The 16715-nt window shown below is 39.2% G+C and overlaps 1 protein-coding gene across 8 annotated transcripts in view; it reads left to right on the top strand.

Moving 5' to 3' along the window:
- Positions 1 to 16715, top strand: part of CAMK2D (calcium/calmodulin dependent protein kinase II delta) — a 149560-nt gene that overhangs the window by 50083 nt on the left and 82762 nt on the right. For all 8 annotated transcript variants that reach the window (XM_031051178.2, XM_034065019.1, XM_031051176.2 and 5 more), the window contains one exon: positions 11764 to 11823. In XM_031051178.2, coding sequence (XP_030907038.1) covers positions 11764 to 11823 — 60 coding nt within the window. The remainder of the gene's footprint in view (positions 1 to 11763; positions 11824 to 16715) is intronic.

The following is a 16715-nucleotide window of genomic DNA, read 5'->3' as shown; positions in this document are numbered from 1 at the left end:
TATAAGGATTCACATGGAAAAGGTGAGTCATGGGCAGAAGGTTCTGCTGGGGAGATGCTGACTGGACACAAGAGGAAAATTGTTCTCAATGAATACAATCAGCCATCAGAACAATCTCCCCATGGAAGTGGTGGATTTCCCAGTGTTGGACACTTTTGTGGACAGATTTGGATAGGATGTTGGGCCATCTTGTCTAGACCGTGGTTTTGCCAGGAAAGGTTGGACCAGATGATCCTTGAGGTTCCTTCCAACCTGGAATTCTATGATAAAGCATAAATAAGTGGAGATTAATTCCTCTAACCTGGTGAGGGTATTTAACCCAGAAATATGGCAAAATGCATATGAACAATAAGTAGTTTTTGTTCTCTAGGGACTGTTGATTAAAGTTATTTTCACTTGTGCCAGTGTGGCTTGCTGGAACAATGCAGCATTTCCAGACTCTTACTGATGCTTCTCTTGCTTTTCTGAGTCACTTCCCTCAGAAGGGTCGCTTGCCAGCTGGCTGTTTCAATCCCACAGATCAGAGTTTAAGGGAGGAAAAAAGCAGGATTTATTAGTTTGAACTTAGCCTTGTGTGAATGTGTGCTGTGTTTGAGAAAATCCGTTCTGCATTCTTAGAATCATCCTGTTTGTCTCTTCTGTTCATTTTGGATATCATTAAACACAAAACATGTCAAAAAAAAGTGAAATCTTCTTAGCTTAGTGCTTTGCTATTAGTGTCAAATGTTCTTTGTACTCCCCTTGTCACTTTAAAGTGTATCGCTGGCTCCCCCATTTCAGCATTGGTGTGGCTTTTACTGATTATTTCACAGAGCATCTTGGATTGGTATCTTCTGCTTTTCCTTGATATTCAGAAACCTGATTGAATAGAAGTGTGTATGCAAACAGAGCCACAGAAATAATGGGAAGTGGATTTCTGTGCCCTCATTTCTGGACTGTTGATGTTTTGACCAATGGCCTAAAAAAAGACTTGGCTCTGCTATTGGTTGGTGCATGTTCTTGCCCATTATAGACTCAGGTATCCATGGAAAAGTATACTTTATAGCAATGAACACCTGGTGGGAACTTCTGTTCAGGAAGCATGAGGAGGGGTGGATCAGAGGAGTACTCCCAGTGTCTATAACTGGTTATTATAAGAATGGCCCACTTTCTTGGCTATAAATACTAGGAAGAGAGGAATAAGTAAAGCCTGACTTGGCAGGTACTTCCACAGGAGCAGGGAGTAAATGATAGGGCATTAATTTTGTGCTTTTGGGAACTGAAGGACTGTATTCCTTAGCATTTACCTTCTTTAAGCATAGTGGAGAGGGAAGGAAGGTTTATCTGCAAGCATTTCTGTAGCGTGAACACATTAATGAACAATACAGAGGGCTGTGTGATGAACTGTTACATGAATAAATATGGTTCTTGTGTCTTAGAGGCTGAGAGGATTGCACATTGCTATAGTTCTTCAAATTTATCTTTCATCAGAATCAGCTCAGTCAGGGGCTTAGCAATATTGTTGGTCCCCACTGTTATGATTTAACCCAGCAGGCAGCTAAACACCCACATGGTGGCTTGCTGACTCCTGCCTGCAGTGGGATGGGGCAGAAGAAAGGAAAGAAGTAAAATTCATGGGTTTAACAGGACAGAAAAGGAAGGAAAAATAATGATAATGATAATAGAAGAATTAGAATGTACAAAACCAGTGATGCACAGTGTAGTTGCTCACCACCCACAGAGTGATGCCCAGCCAGTTCTCGTGCAGCATCCCTGTCCAGCTTTCCCTGTATCTATATACTGAGCATGATGCAGGATGGAACGGGATAGTCCTTGGGTCAGTTGGAGTCAGTTGTTCTGGCTGTGTTTCCCCCATCTTCTTGTGCTCCCCACCTATTTGGTATGAGGTGAGAAGCTGAAAAGTACTTGGCTCTGTGTAAACCCTGTTTAGCAACAGCTAGAACTTTGTGGTGTGATCAGTGTTATTCTCAAATCCAAAACACAGCACTGTACCAGCTACTAGGAAAAAGATTAACTCTGTCTCAGCCAAAACCAGGACACCCACTAATGACTTGAACTTAAGGAAATGATCAGTTCTAACAAATAGAACTGGACTGTTTCCAGACAGAGTTTTAAAAAGGTGCAGATATGAAAGCATACTTTGCCTGCTGTTCCCAGGTATGGTCAGGCTCTGCCATGGTTGTGAGAAGTGGGCAGGATTGCTGCAAGTCTGATTTTTCCTGTGTGTCAGCATGGCCTTGGCACTTCATGGTGTCAGTGCAACTTGTGGACTGGCCCCAGAACTTCTGCTTCAGGAGGATATATTCTTCTGAATGAATTATAAAGCATAAGAATACAAGGAACCCAGTCCAAAGTAGGAGAGGTCCTGGCCTGAAAGTCTGTAGCAGCACTAGATGTGCTGGTGGCCTGGGGTGGAAGAGCTTCGTAGCTGTGTCCTTGTTGCATAGCTTGGAATATCTATGCATAGGAGAGTGTCAGTTTGGTTATGTGCCTCCCTTCCTCGCTTAGGTTAGAAAAAAACCCTGGTGCTCCTACAGCAGAGGAGCACAAAGAAAAGGGTTTTTTCCCCAGTGAAACCTTCACAGACCCACTGAGCTGTTTTCAGTTCATAGAATCATCGAATCAACTGGGTTGGATAAGACCTTTAAGTTCTAAACCCTTCATCTTACAAATGGACTGGATATGGTGAATAAGGGTCAGACCTGACACAGGGTGTTAGCTGACCTCCAGTGCCTTGCACCAATGTTATGACTGTGAAAACTGCCTATATATTACCAGGAGTTAGGTATGTCTTTGCAGAGCCCAGGAACTGCTGAAAGGTTGGATGGTTGGGTTCTGCCTGGCAACTGGATTGCATAGAGATTATGTGGAGCCAGGCTTAATGTTTCTAGCCAAGGACTTCATCTCCTAAGCAGGATCAAAGCTCTCTGACGCTTGAAACACTTTTGGTTCAAAAGCTTCAAACACCTTTTGTCTCAGGGAATAGTCTCTTCATCTCTCTTGTTAGAAGAGCTTATTCTGATGAGATTTTAGGTGCCCAGAGGTTACATTCTCCAGCCATAAAGTTTTAAATTCTAATAGAAACAAAAACAACATGGAGAAAGATTGTAATACATCACAAGGTGTCATTTTAACAGGAGCTTTGTTTTTCTGTGAAGGAGAGGGAACAAAATAAATCTTTTTTTTTGCTGTTTTTTTTAGAAATAATAAACTAGAAATAAAGTACAGCTGTGTTCTAGTGCATTCCCTTGCCAGAATTTCTGCACTTCTCATCTCCATGGGAGAATGGAAGAAGGCGAAGGTGGTCTAGGGTAGGTGTTAAGGCATGCTGCAGTGCCATCTGGAGAGCCTCTTGGGGCTTAGAGCTCCTTGTTTTCTCTTCATTTAGCTGTCTAAAGAAAAACATGAGAAAACCTGAAGAGTGTTGAACTATATTTCACAGAGTAGGAAGCAGCTTGTAGAGACCATCCTCAGAAAGGTGAAGCAAGCCATGTGAAAAAACATACAGCATCTCACACTGAATAGTAACTGAGAAATAGTAATATACGAGAGGAAAAAAGACATTGTCTGGGGATACAGGCAGTGTAAGCTGGCTTAAAGATGTGAAAGTTAGCACAGGGGAGATGAGCCTACATTGTTCACTGTGCAAGCTCTAATAACAGGAAACACAAATATTATTACCGTTTATTCTATTTTTGATACCTTTATTGGTAGATGGTGAGTGGCAGACATTTCTACCACAGTGGTAAGCTCAATTTGGGTGATCATGCAAGATCAGCATTTTGGATTAAAATTGGTACACCATAATAGAAGACATTTATGATGAAGACATTAATTACATCCCTCTTTGATTGTAAAATATATTATGACTTAAACGAAGAAATGGGTATAGTCAGTTTTTGTAAAAAAGTACGTTTTGATGATTCTTAAATGGTTTCTTACTTTATTTGCCTACACAATATAAACTCCATCCAGACAGTCTAATTTTGTGATGCGGACATCATAAATTGTAGTACAAGACTTTTGTCTATTAGAATATTGTCATATGAATTAGGATCAAGGTATTACATTCATATAGTCTGTCAGTACCCCAAATTTTATACATCCATATTGTTTCAGGTTTCACAGAAACCTTCCTTTTTCTTGACCACGTATCACATAAAAGCTGTTTGTAGCTGGCTGTAAGGTTTTTTTCCATTAATAAACCAGTATTATCCTCACTGCTACCTTCTTCCTGATTCTATCAGTGTTTCACAGTGATCTTTTTCCAGTCTTGATGAGTTGGTGCTGTGATAGTTGCCACAGCTCACAAATGGAGACCTGCCTTCAAAAATTAATGTAGAATTTATAAGTTTTGCTTCTGTATTTGCTGCTTTTTGAGCTTCTTATTTGTATTCTTCATTTAATTTTCTTGCAGGTAGGTAATTAGATGAGAGCAAAGGAAGCAAGTATATAAATGTACTTAAAACATTCCCTTTTTATTATATGCTTAGCTTTAAAGCTTGGCTCCTTACTGAAAAGAAATACTTCTCTTTCCTACTGGCAGGTGAACACAGTTCCAGCTGATGAATTATATACTATCAAAAATGAGAGGAAATAGCTTTTTAGTAAGTGGCCTACTATTGAGTTTCTGTTTTCTAGAGCTTTTCATCTGCTGCTGTCGTAGCATAAATATTTTAAGCTAGAGGCTATCACAAACTTTCTCAGCATTCATGAGATTTTGCTGCCTGCTAGGTAATTTCTCTGGCTTTACTGGTCACAGCAGGACACTTTCCTCCTCAACTCCTGGTGCATCTGATTCAGATGTCTGGGAGCCCAGTGCTGGAGGTTTCAGTTTGACCTGCCCTTTGACATTCACCTTCAGATCACCAGTAATTGAAACCTGGCTTAAAACAGGGTAACAGAAATAGATGTTTATGTGCAGCACTTGTAAATAAGCTGAGTGGAGGAAGGAAGGAACGCGGTATTACCTGAAACTTGTAGAAGAAACATGCAGGCTTTAAAGACGAATAGTCTTCTTGGATACCCTGTGAGGTTAAATGTGCATTTGGTTCCACCACCACACCCTGAAACTCACCTACTGCAGGCTGACTCAGAAGGTTTCTGGCACTCCTCCAACAGTGCTAAGAATCACCTTATGTTTTTGGTATTGCAGTTGTCATCTTCTGCTTTAATGTTTTTTCTGCTTTTTCATGGGGCAGTATACATGGAGTGAGGTACCTCTGTTCTCTTAGCATTTCTTGGATATAATAACAACTACTGTGACACAAGCAACTGAAGAAAGTAAATGCAGAGAGCTCATTATTATAATTTATGTGACACCAGATACCACCTAATTGGCACCAGTCAATCTACTGTTTCAGTCTGGGGTGAAAATCTGGGCATATTACAATGCAATCAGTAATAACCATAATGATGATTCAGTGATGTAGCCTTCTTATATTACAGTGCATCCAGCAATATATCCTGAGTAACATGGTTTTATTGTGATTCACAATAACGAGGTGTGCTTTTTAAATCAATAGAGTTATTCTTAAATCATGCAATAACAGTTTAGCCTAACTTCATACCTGAAAATGTTCGGCTTTAGTATTTGTTATTTGAGCACACTGTCGTGGCTCTAAATGAGGGCTAAATATTAACCCAATCGCATCATGGTGTGTTGCTTACCCTTTTACTAGAACGTGATCATTTTGTGAATTATCCTCTTGTTTTATAGCACGGTCTGAAACAGTATCCGTAGGCGCACCTACGTCTGAGTACTGTGGGCATATGGTACAATGCACATATTCTTGCGTTGACACAAGCTGAAAGTGTGAGTAGCAGTCATTTCACTGGGTGCTCTTAACTGGCAGGGATTGGCTTGCAATGTCAAGCTTTGTCTCTAAAAAATGGTAGTAATTTACTAATTCAAGGTAAATGTATTTCCTTCAGATAAATGTACTAGCTGAAGCATCAGTTAGCAATATGCAGTTCAATACACGAGAAGAATTTATGTGGTTGAATAAATCAAGTACATTGTTCAGTTAACAGTGGGGTTTGTTTCAAAGTACTTTGGCACATGAATTGTGCAGATAACCTTTATTTTTTATGCAGTTGATGCTAAAATCTGTGACATCAGTGGAAACCAAGGGCTGACAGAATCTTGCAGGTTTGGACTCAGTAAGTTGTTAATAAGTTAAATGCGAACACTACATCTAGTCATCTAGTTTATGCTCTGTCACTAAAGAGTTTATTTCACCTAGTAAATTGTGAAGTTGTGTTTACTTACCTGTTTTATTCACCTTGTTTAATTTCCTGTCTGTCTCCTGGTGCAGGAGGAACATTTATATTGCGTTCACTGTGCATTGTATGGGGTAGTACTCCAGATTGCCTTACTCAAGTGGTACCTGCCAGCACTGGAGTTTCGGAGTGCCCTTAGGTGCCCTATGGTAACCGTTAAATGAGAATGTCTAGTGTGTAAGAAATGAATTGTATATAGTGTCACTTCAGTAGCAGTGGCATAGCAGTTAATAGCAAAGCAATTTCAATGTCTGTATTCAAAATCTGAGATGAAGTGCTTCATGGTATGTGTGTTATTCCTGAAGAGTCCATGTAGGATATATTTGGGACTTCACAGAAGACTCTGACACCTTCCAGGTTTCTAGCTATGCTTGGTAATCCTGTAGTTTGAGGTAGTACAGAAGACCCTTTTAAAGCAGTGCTGGTGGTAGAGCAGAGGCGGACAGGACAAATGACCAGTAGTCCCTTGGTATTTCCTCCCTCCCGGAGACACTGACTGTATTTCCATCTCTCTTCTAAACCAAGCTTAGTTTAGTTTGTGTTTCAGACCGTCTTCCCGTGTGCTGTGGGTAATACGGTAATTGGTCAAGCCATGATTAAATTTCAGCCAGGAATTAAGATGCTGTAACTGTAGATGTCTGTGCTTGTGTTTCAGACTTGCTGCAACTGAAGTTAAAAATATTGATTTAAAACCTCTGTAAGGGTTTGAGTTTATAGAACTCTGAGCTCCTCTTGCGGATTTGGAAAACTTATGTTCTGAATTAATGAAACTTAGAATTACTTAAAACAATGATCAACACAATAAATGCAGAGAAGGGTTAAGCTGACAGATTTCCTCATGCAAGTGGCATAGGCTTTGAGGCCTCAAAGAGGATTCTCATGGGAATATTGGGAAGTACAAATTATAGAAAAATTAATGAATTTTACCTTCTTGATTATTTTCCCTCCACATTTAAAAGGTGTTTTGCAAACTTTAAGTGCTGGCTATTTTAAAGATGGAGTTTGCTTTTTATATTTTATTGTGAAACTGTTGTTATAATTGTTTTAAACATAGATATCTGACTATCTGCTTTGCCGTAATGATTAAGTTTAATTTCCTTATCAACTGATGCTTAATAGCTTGTTAAATTTCTTAACATCTGAAGTTCAGGTTGGATATAAAGCAGAACTTCTTTACTGTGAGGGTGCTGAGGCACTGGCACAGGTTGCCCAGAGAAGTTGTAAATGCTCCATCCCTGGCAGTGTTCAAGGCCAGGTTGGATAGAAGCTGGGGCAATGGTCTGGTGTGAGGCCGCCCTGCCCATAGCAGGGGGTTGGAACTAGATGGATCTTAAGGTCCTTTCCAACCCAAACCATTCTGTGATTCTGTGATGCTATATTGTTGATTCTGAGAGGTGTAATCCAAACCAACTTTTTCTAAACTTGTTCATTTCTTAGTGTTTTCAGTACTAACCTTACTATGTAGATCCTGTGACACACAATAATCTTATGTAAGGGTTAAAGCACTATGTTTCAATTGCAGCATATTTTTTACAATCCAAACAGCTGTATTTTCCAAAGTTGATTTTGGGCAATGTGTGATGTTTATTGAGGTCTTGTTATAGTATATCTTTTTTGTTCACCTACTTTATTTAAAAGAGTATAGTTATTGTACAGAAAACAAAGTGAGTTGTGCTGTACATCTGTGTGGGCTTCAAAAAGTCTTAGAAACTTTTAGCAAATAATAGTAAGAAAATAAGTAATCATTGGCATGATTTGAATGAAAACTGCTAGCTTTTTATGAATTCTGTTTCTATGAAAAATAGGTGAGAATAACATCCCTAACAGAGGGAAAGATGTATCGAAGAGCTCCCTTCTAATGAACTGATACTCAAGTATGCTTCAGCTGCATGTTACTTGCCTTCAGAAGTTGTTTCTTTGGCTCAGTTTTGTCAGACAGTTTGCAGGATAGTGCTAAGTTCCTGACACGAATCATTCCTGTATATTTCGCAGTTCTACCTCATACATTTCTCTATCAATGTCCTCATATTACCTTTTTTTGTTATTATAGCATTTAAGTGTTGCTGACAGCTGTGTCCAGCTTATTTTGATATTTCCTTAACATTCAGATCAAACAGCTTTTTTCTGCCTTTTTATGCTTGCAGTTAGTGGATCATTGATTTAAATCCCCTATTGATTCATGAGCAGGCCCTACACAAATGCTGCTTATATTTTCCTCAAAACAATATGGCTGTAAGTAATCCAGTTATGGTTTCTGCTTGATTCCATGCTTTTTTTCTTGGTGTTTTCCTTTACACTTCAGGTCTGTGTTGGTGAGTCATCAGCCCGTTTATATGTGAAACCTGGTACTCTGTTCTTGGAACAGGGCTTTGGCACCCCTTTTCTAGTATCCCGTCTGCTGGAGCTGCAGGGTAGTGCTTATGTCACACATACACATTTGCTTGTTTTTAACACACAGAATTTAGTGGTTAAAGACAATGTGTCCCTCCCCTATTTCTTGATATTTTCCTGTTTTAAAATGCGTTGCAGTAGTTGAACAGCCACCATTTTTACAGCAGTTCATGCATTCAGATTCATTGCTCTCTGATGGTGACTTCTGTTGGCATCATTAATTGTGCTTAAGTCTGTACTTACTGTGCCCAAAACAGTTGGATGTGTGAACTACCAATAAAACTGTGCTCATTAATTGAGGACAGTTTCAGTCAAGATCTGTCAGGAGAGCTGGAGACTTAATATATCTCTTCTGTCACTATTTGCTGTGATTTAAGGGTTTACTTTCCAAATATGTGTAAAATAGGTAGCCTCCCTCTCTTCAGCCTGACTGGTATGAGGTTGGCTTTAAGGAGGTGGGTCTGAATGTGTCAGGCGCAGAGCTGTCTGCAAAGTGTATCTGTGATGTAAGGTTGCATGCTACACTGGTGACATCTTCTGTAGGGGAGGGTTAAGATCTTCCTGACCTGCTTGTCCCTTTATTCCCATGCACTTTTAAACACAGGAGTCAAGTGTCATCTTACTGTGTGTGTTAGTCATTCCTCTAGCCATCATTGCTTTTATAAGCACTCAGGTATCCCAGAAGATTAGAATTGTTGCCATTTGTCATTGTACTTCTGTCATGCTCACACTTGGGAGGCTGTGCCTGCAGTCAGATTGTTCAGTGCCCTGTGCAGACAGGCAGCGGAAGCTTGCTAGCTGGTTATGGACACAGCCAGTGGCAGGAGAGCAGCACTCAAGATCCCAGTTCAATCCTTGGTAATCAATATTAGTAATCAATCCCATGTTAATCAGTAGTGATCACTGCTAGAGCAACTGGGATATGGAAGTAATTTTGGTGGGAAGATGCCTTGGTTGTGGTCATGGATCCCAGCACAGCTCACATGTTTTATGCAGGGGCTGTTGATGCCACCCTTGTCATGCTGTGCTGCTCTATCTCCCTTGTGCTGACAGAGCCATCTGCATAGAATTTTATTTCCCCACTTTTGGGGTGACTCTGCTGATCTATGTTTAGATTAAATTCTCTGAAAGGAGTAGCACCCAGTGCTGTATTGGGAAGAGCAGAGCTGGAAGTGCACTTTCCACAGAGCCTGTGCTTAAATGTGGCTGCAAATCTGCCTGTCCCCTCTTGGCTGTTTTGGGAAGAAGTTTCTGGATGGTGGTTGGCTTGAAAGGGAACGTGAGGTCTCCCCGCAGAAGAGAAGGATGAGAGGAGGAGTGCTGAGGCAGTTTGTGGAGTTGAGTACTAGCTAAAAGGAGGCTGTCAGGACCACATTACTGTATTCAGGCACTCAGGAGGGGGTTATCTACAGTATGTTTTCTCTTGAGGCCCATTCTGACTTTTGTCCAAGAGACTGATGTTAAATTAGTTTTCAGAGGTTTTATCTGTGATTTACTGGCTTGGAAAGATAACCTAATTACACTGATGGTATTATGAGAGAGAGCAGTTACCATAATAGACCTATAGGAGTTATATTACAAAACCAGGTAATTTCTTCATTCTTGCTGTCATATTTTGATGTCTAATATTCTTTTGTAGATTAAAATTCTTGTATTCTCTAAATGCTGGTTATTCTACTCAAAGTTTACTGTGCAGACTACTGATTTTATGGGGTGGAAGGGCCGTTAAGAATTACCCTTTTTAGTTAGATTAATTAGGATTGCAGAGATAGCTACCACAACCCAAATTACCTGTGTGGCGTTTTAAGTATGAGTCCTTATGAAGCACTGGTTATTACAATATCCTTGAATATCAAATTGGAGCTAGTTAAAACCAAAAGAGCCTCATCTCCAAGAACATTTTACAGTTTATTTGTCTTGTAATTTTGAAAAGTTATCTTTAGCTAATATTACACGATTGAATCTGTGGTGCTTTTCTGCCTCTTAACAAAAGCTTTATTCTTAGGAGCCATTGAAATTATGCTGCAGAAAGTGAGGATATATGCATTGGAAGTCTGTTGAAGTTACAGGATTACATGAGGCAGTAGATGGCTATTTTTGTCATCTCCAAATGGTATATTTTGTTGCCAACTTACCTGTGTGTGTTTTATACTGCCTAACACTAGACATTTTAACATATCTGAAGACTTTCAGGTATTTCCAGGATAAATAATTTATGAATCCCTTGGAAACTCTCATGTGTATTATGTAAAATAAGTGTTACATTACTTAATGTTAACCAAAATGCAGTAGTGCTATAAATGGTAGTGTTTGGAGCAAATATACAAGTGTGTAACATGGGAAAAAAACACCACAAATAGCTTAAGTAAACTGGAGCTTGATGCAGGTGCTATTCCATCTCCAGAAGTGTCATTAGGGCTGTGTGGTCTACAGATTCAGACCTAAAGCCTACTCTCTACCCAAAGGTTAAAAAACCTCCAATGGCCAGGAGAGGAGGCACCAACAGATGGTACATTAGGACCTACATGTGCAGGGTATCTTCAGGTTAATGAATAATCATTCCAAGAGAGTGATGAGCCCTGCTGGGAAAATAATAACTGCTGGTCATTAGCTATTGGCAGTTGCTATAGCATCTTATGGCAGTGGGAGGAGGGCTGGCACTTGTCAGGTCAGCTGCCTCATGTTGAACTGTATACCTGGAGCAGTAGGTATCATGAAAACAGTTAGCAGGTAGGATATCAAGCAATGCAAGAGGTGCAGGTTGTCCTTATTTTGATTCATGTTGTAATATGATTTATTGCCTGATAATTACGGGTTGTGGCATGCCTATTTACTGTTCTCTCCAGTAAATGGGCAGCTTTCTAACGGAACTGCCTGTGATAGTCCATCAAAGTGGTTGGATGCCATAGCCTAATTTGATATTACAAGTGGTTTGAATGTTAAATCTTAATGGATCCAAATAAAGGATGTTAAAGTTCACATGAAACAATGTTGTTTGGTTGAGGTTTTTTTGTGCTTCTGAAAAGCAAATACATTGGACTATGTAAATCTTCATACTAAAAGCAACTCTTTTGCTTTTCTTTGTTGCAGATCACCAGAAACTGGAAAGAGAAGCTAGAATCTGTCGCCTCTTGAAGCATCCTAATATTGGTAGGAACTTTTAATTGCTTTATACAATAGATACCAGTTTAGAAAATTGAGGGAAAATGCAAAATAACAAATAAAAATAACAGCTCAGAGAAGTCAAGTGGAAATATCTCTAGGCAAGACTAGATACTGTTCCTTTATATAGTGGTGCTCCTGTCTAATTCTGCTATGGGATGTAATATCCCAGAAGATCATCTACAGCAGCAGGTACTGTTCTCATCTTCTTTGAGCTATTGCTCTGCCATCAATGAGCTGTCTATGCCAGGTGTTTGAGACTTTATGAGCAGTGTGTAGGAGGAGTTATTTGCAGAACTGCCCATGACTTTTTGAGACCTGCAGAAGAATTTCATCTGACAACATATGTTGCAAATTGATACAGACCAGTGTCGACAGAGTTAGTGTTGTTTTTACTGAGATGCTTACTTTATCCTGGTTTATTTTGTGTTTGGGATTCTGTTCCTTTATAGAAAAGAGAGGTAGATGCAAAAAAAGTCTCCTCCTTTTATTTTCAGAACTATATGTTTTCTACTCATGCTTTTGTAGAAAGCTTTCCTTGTTTTAGAGACAGTAGAAACAGAGAAGTACGTGGATCTTTAGGGAGTTGTATCTGGGTTTTTCAGACACTGAATTATAACGCCAAGGATATCTCTCATAAGAATATTCCCTGTACCTGTACTTTTTGGAAGGGTAGGATTTTTCTGCCCATCTTCTTTCTCTATCCCCATGCACGTCCTCAAAAGTTGTTATCAGAAAAAGTAGTAATCTCACCAGGTGTTTTAAATAAACAGATACACTTGGTAAACAAAAAGCACTTGGCAACTTTCTTGCTCTTCCTTCTGGCAAGTTTTTCTCCTTTTCATTTTCAACTATCAAATATTGGTCTTTGTGACATTTTTAGATTAATATAATTGTTTCATGCCTGGGAAAGAAGCAGCTCCTTCCTCCTAATAATAACAATACATTGAAAACAAGTGTACCACAATTCAAAATGAAATGTCCACTCTCTGAAAAAGCTCTGTGATGCAATCTCAGAAGCGTAGAGGTTTCACATGCAAATTTGGCTAAAGAGGAAATGTACTGGTATCTGTGTTATTTTATCCCAACCAAAATGTTTGCATTGTAAAATAATGCAAGACAAGGGAACGTACAGCTTGTTGAAGGGAGGAGGTGCAGCAGTGTTTACACATACAGTGCTAGCCTGACTCTAGAATAATGTACCTGTACCTTGCTGTAACTAGAGTATATTTGTGAGTTTGAGCAAGCCAGGGAAGACACATAAAAAACCCATAATAAGTTGATTGAAGTGGAAGAGCTGAAGTGCACAAAAGAACTCAATTGAAACAAATGCCTAAATTAATTCCATGAGATCACATGTTTGTTGAGTTGCTTGGACCAATATTAGGATGTAGTCCAGGTCCTCTGTGACAGGCCAGCTATTCTATGTAGAGTGTTTGTGTTAGTGAATGTATGACTTGAAATGCAAGCAGGCAAGTGACAGTTTTGGTGACAGCCAGGTAGGGATCTGTAAGTCAGCACAAAGTCTGTGCATCGCTACCTGCACCAAGGTACACAGTTCAGCCAAAGGACTGCATACAAATTACCTTGTTTCAGAAAAGATGCTGTGTTCTAGATCTGTCTGAGAGATGTTCATGACTTGGAATTAATATGACAAGAGTTTGGCAGCAGGCATTATATTCTGTTGTCGTTCTGTTTCTCCTGTCAGCTTTTCTGCCAGCCCTGTCTGTGTGTCTGACTGAAAACAACCTCATCCAATTAGAGTGGTTACAATAGTTCCTTGTCTGCATAATTGCTTGAGTGATGGCCACTTTGTATCTGCTTTCTCTCTTGGAGAAAGGTCATAACTGTGCTCTGAAGAAGAGGGACATATAATTGCTATATATAGTCATTATTTCAGGCCTCTGAAGTCCTCTATCACATGAATTGCTGGGCTGAAGAGGTTCATGTTTGCATGCTGAGCTGGGTGTTCAGCCTCCAATGCAGTGGGTGCCTACCCTCTCCCTTGCCCTAGGGCTGCAGCCCATCCCTGGCAGTGGTTTGCTTTCACCCCTTCTCTTGGAGCCATGCCCTCAGCTAGCTAAATGTTGACCCTAAAATCATTCTAAATGCACCCTGTCTGTACCCCACTGATTTCTTATTCTTGGGTTTATATCACATCTCTTTTTAAAATAGTCATCTCTAGTGAGTAATAATACTGTATCACAGTACGAAGCACTAAGAGTGAAAAAGGAAGGGTACCAGAGTATGGTAAATTGACCGTAACAGAAGCGGTTACACTGTATTTTATATGTCTCAAAATTGTAAAGATTAACCCCTGTAAACAAGTTTTACTTGCACTGCATGTGTGACAAAAAGTATGCGTGTTTAAACATATTAGCAAGTCCATGCTATAAAATGCATTGTGTTTTCTTCATCTGTATTTTTCCTGACATTACTGCCTTGGGTCCATTTCTGATAGTCCAGAAAATAAAGGATTTATTTTAAAAGGCAATTATCATGTTAGACACAGAGTGTGTATAATTTAAGAAAATTAACTAAAAAATGATAAAAAATATTTGTTTCAAACGTGATCTCTATAGAAAGGCAGAGGTCTAGTTTAGTTGGGTGAGCAGTTTCTCAGAGATGATGGCAGTGGTTTTCTTTGTTCTCCTTATTTTCCTCCAGTGTAGTTCTTCTTGATTACTTGTCTTTTGAATTACATCCTTGTGGCAGGGTGTGAGATTTCTGAAGTTAGAATTCAGTAATCCTTTCCCTTTCAAGGTTCTTTATTCCTCCTAGGTAGCTGGAGTAAATCTCCCTTCTGAAAGTCCAGAGGAGTCAGTTTCAGGGTAACTTGATTTCTAAAGTAACACAGAATTAGTAGTACTCCCTTTCAGAGTGTTGTGTAATCTCTTTGGTTAATTATCTCTCAAGTCTTGAGACTGTACTTTACACTTCAGGGTGGAAAACCCCCTCTTTAGTTACCTTAGTTACACTTTCCCTCCAGTCAGAGAAAGGCAGCACAGCTGAGGTGAATCACTGTTTTACATGTCAGCCTGTGAGGAAGCACATTGTAGTTTTCATATGAGCAAGTTTGTGGGTTTTTTCTTTAAAGAAATGGAGTTTTAAAGAAAACAATGTAAACCACTGCTAGAACCAAAGCTCATTTTCCAATTATCCTTCCAGAAAAAAACTTCTATAGATCATGGCTTTTGTATTTCTAAGGTAGGTGCCCGATTAGTACCTAACTAGGCAAATACATGGTATTTAGTTACTTCATCAGGATGAGAAAGGGTACAGGACTAAACTTCTTAACGATCAACATACCTATTTTAGCATCCCAACAATACAGTTTTTATATCCATTTCATATCTGACTTGATGGTGGTTTTATTTAATGAGTGCCATTATGCAGTTAGGAAATCTTAGGATGACATTTACAAAAGGCTTTAGATTTTAGTCTGTTTTCGTATGGACTAAACTTCAGAAGTTACTCTTGTGTTGGCAGTCTTAAAATTGGATGTGTTTTAATGTGGGTTCTTTTTTAATGTAGAATTTGAACAAAAGATGTGGAAAAGCACAGCAGATGGGGGGAAACAGAAGACTAAATCAGAATGGAAGGAAAAAACTGTGACATTTGGAAATTAAGGAGACACATCTGAAAACACTTTCATTGAAGTTCTTGATTTGAGTCTCCCCAGGTAGTCACTGTGAAATGTTACACACAAAAACCACATGAAACAAACATATTTTCTGCTGCCTCTTTGCAAGTATTTATGATACCAGTTTCAGGAATCAACATACCTACCAAATGTTCACAAGTCAAATATTCAAGTATGTGTCGAGGAAGCATAAATTTCATTTGGCATTTCTACTAAAAGAATGTTTTTTGAACTAGAGTAAGATACCAAGTTCTGAATTCATGTATGAAAACTTAGACCCCTGATGATGATTCTCACTAGACAAGTGTCAGGAAGGGAAGCTGATTACAGCAAAATCTGGTACTTCCAAATCCTTACAAATTGAAGAAATCTGTGCTAATTCATTTTGATACACAGATGTTGCGTTGTTCGATATGTATACGTGTATTATGCATAGCTGAGCCTGTAGGAGCATGCAGTTATTTGAAAAATGCTTTTTAGATGTGCAAATCCTTTATTTTTTTCTCAACAGATCTTGCCAAGTGCTCTTAATGTCACAGAATCACAGAACGGTTTGAGTTGCAAGTTAAAGATCATCTGGTTCCAACCCCCTTTTAATGAAATCATTTTTAGTGTCAGCTGCCTTCTCTAAGGCATTTGTTCTACTTCTGTGTTCTATGTTTTTTGCTTTTTTTATAATGGAAAATCAGCATTTGTTAAGGAGATTAGGAAGACAGATAACCACAGTAAAAATATATGATGTTCTCATATGATGGGATTACCTGGGACAGAGTCCTCATTCAATATTTTCATCAACCAATGTAAAGAAAAAAGAATGGAAGTGTTACCAGTTTGTTGTGAGCCTTACAGCCAATAGATGTAAGCTCACATTTCCAAGAACACAGAAAGTGTGTCAGTCTTAAAAATAGAAGTGACTGCATCTTGTGATACAGGAAATAACTATTAGAGCACAAATTGCTGAGATGCTGAAACACGGAGGGGAAATACCATTCTCAGATGCATGGAACTAATGGTCAGAAAGAGGAAAATAGTATTTATTTTTCACCCGCTAACAGCAGTCACTTGTGAAGTGTTGTGCTGAGCTTTCACATGCACATGGCAGTAATCATGATCTAGATAAAGGGAGTGATTTGAGGAGGTCTGCCAAGGTGACCAGTAAACATTATTCATCATGAAAAAGGCAAAAAGCAATATGATTATAGTGAAGTTAAACACAGGAGTTAGGGTTTGGCAATGA

The sequence above is a fragment of the Melopsittacus undulatus genome, chromosome 7 (genome assembly GCF_012275295.1).
Source record: "Melopsittacus undulatus isolate bMelUnd1 chromosome 7, bMelUnd1.mat.Z, whole genome shotgun sequence".
Classification (NCBI taxonomy): Eukaryota; Metazoa; Chordata; class Aves; order Psittaciformes; family Psittaculidae; genus Melopsittacus; species Melopsittacus undulatus.
The sequence above is the reverse complement of the archived record's forward strand: the minus strand, read 5'-3'. Positions and strand labels throughout refer to the sequence as shown.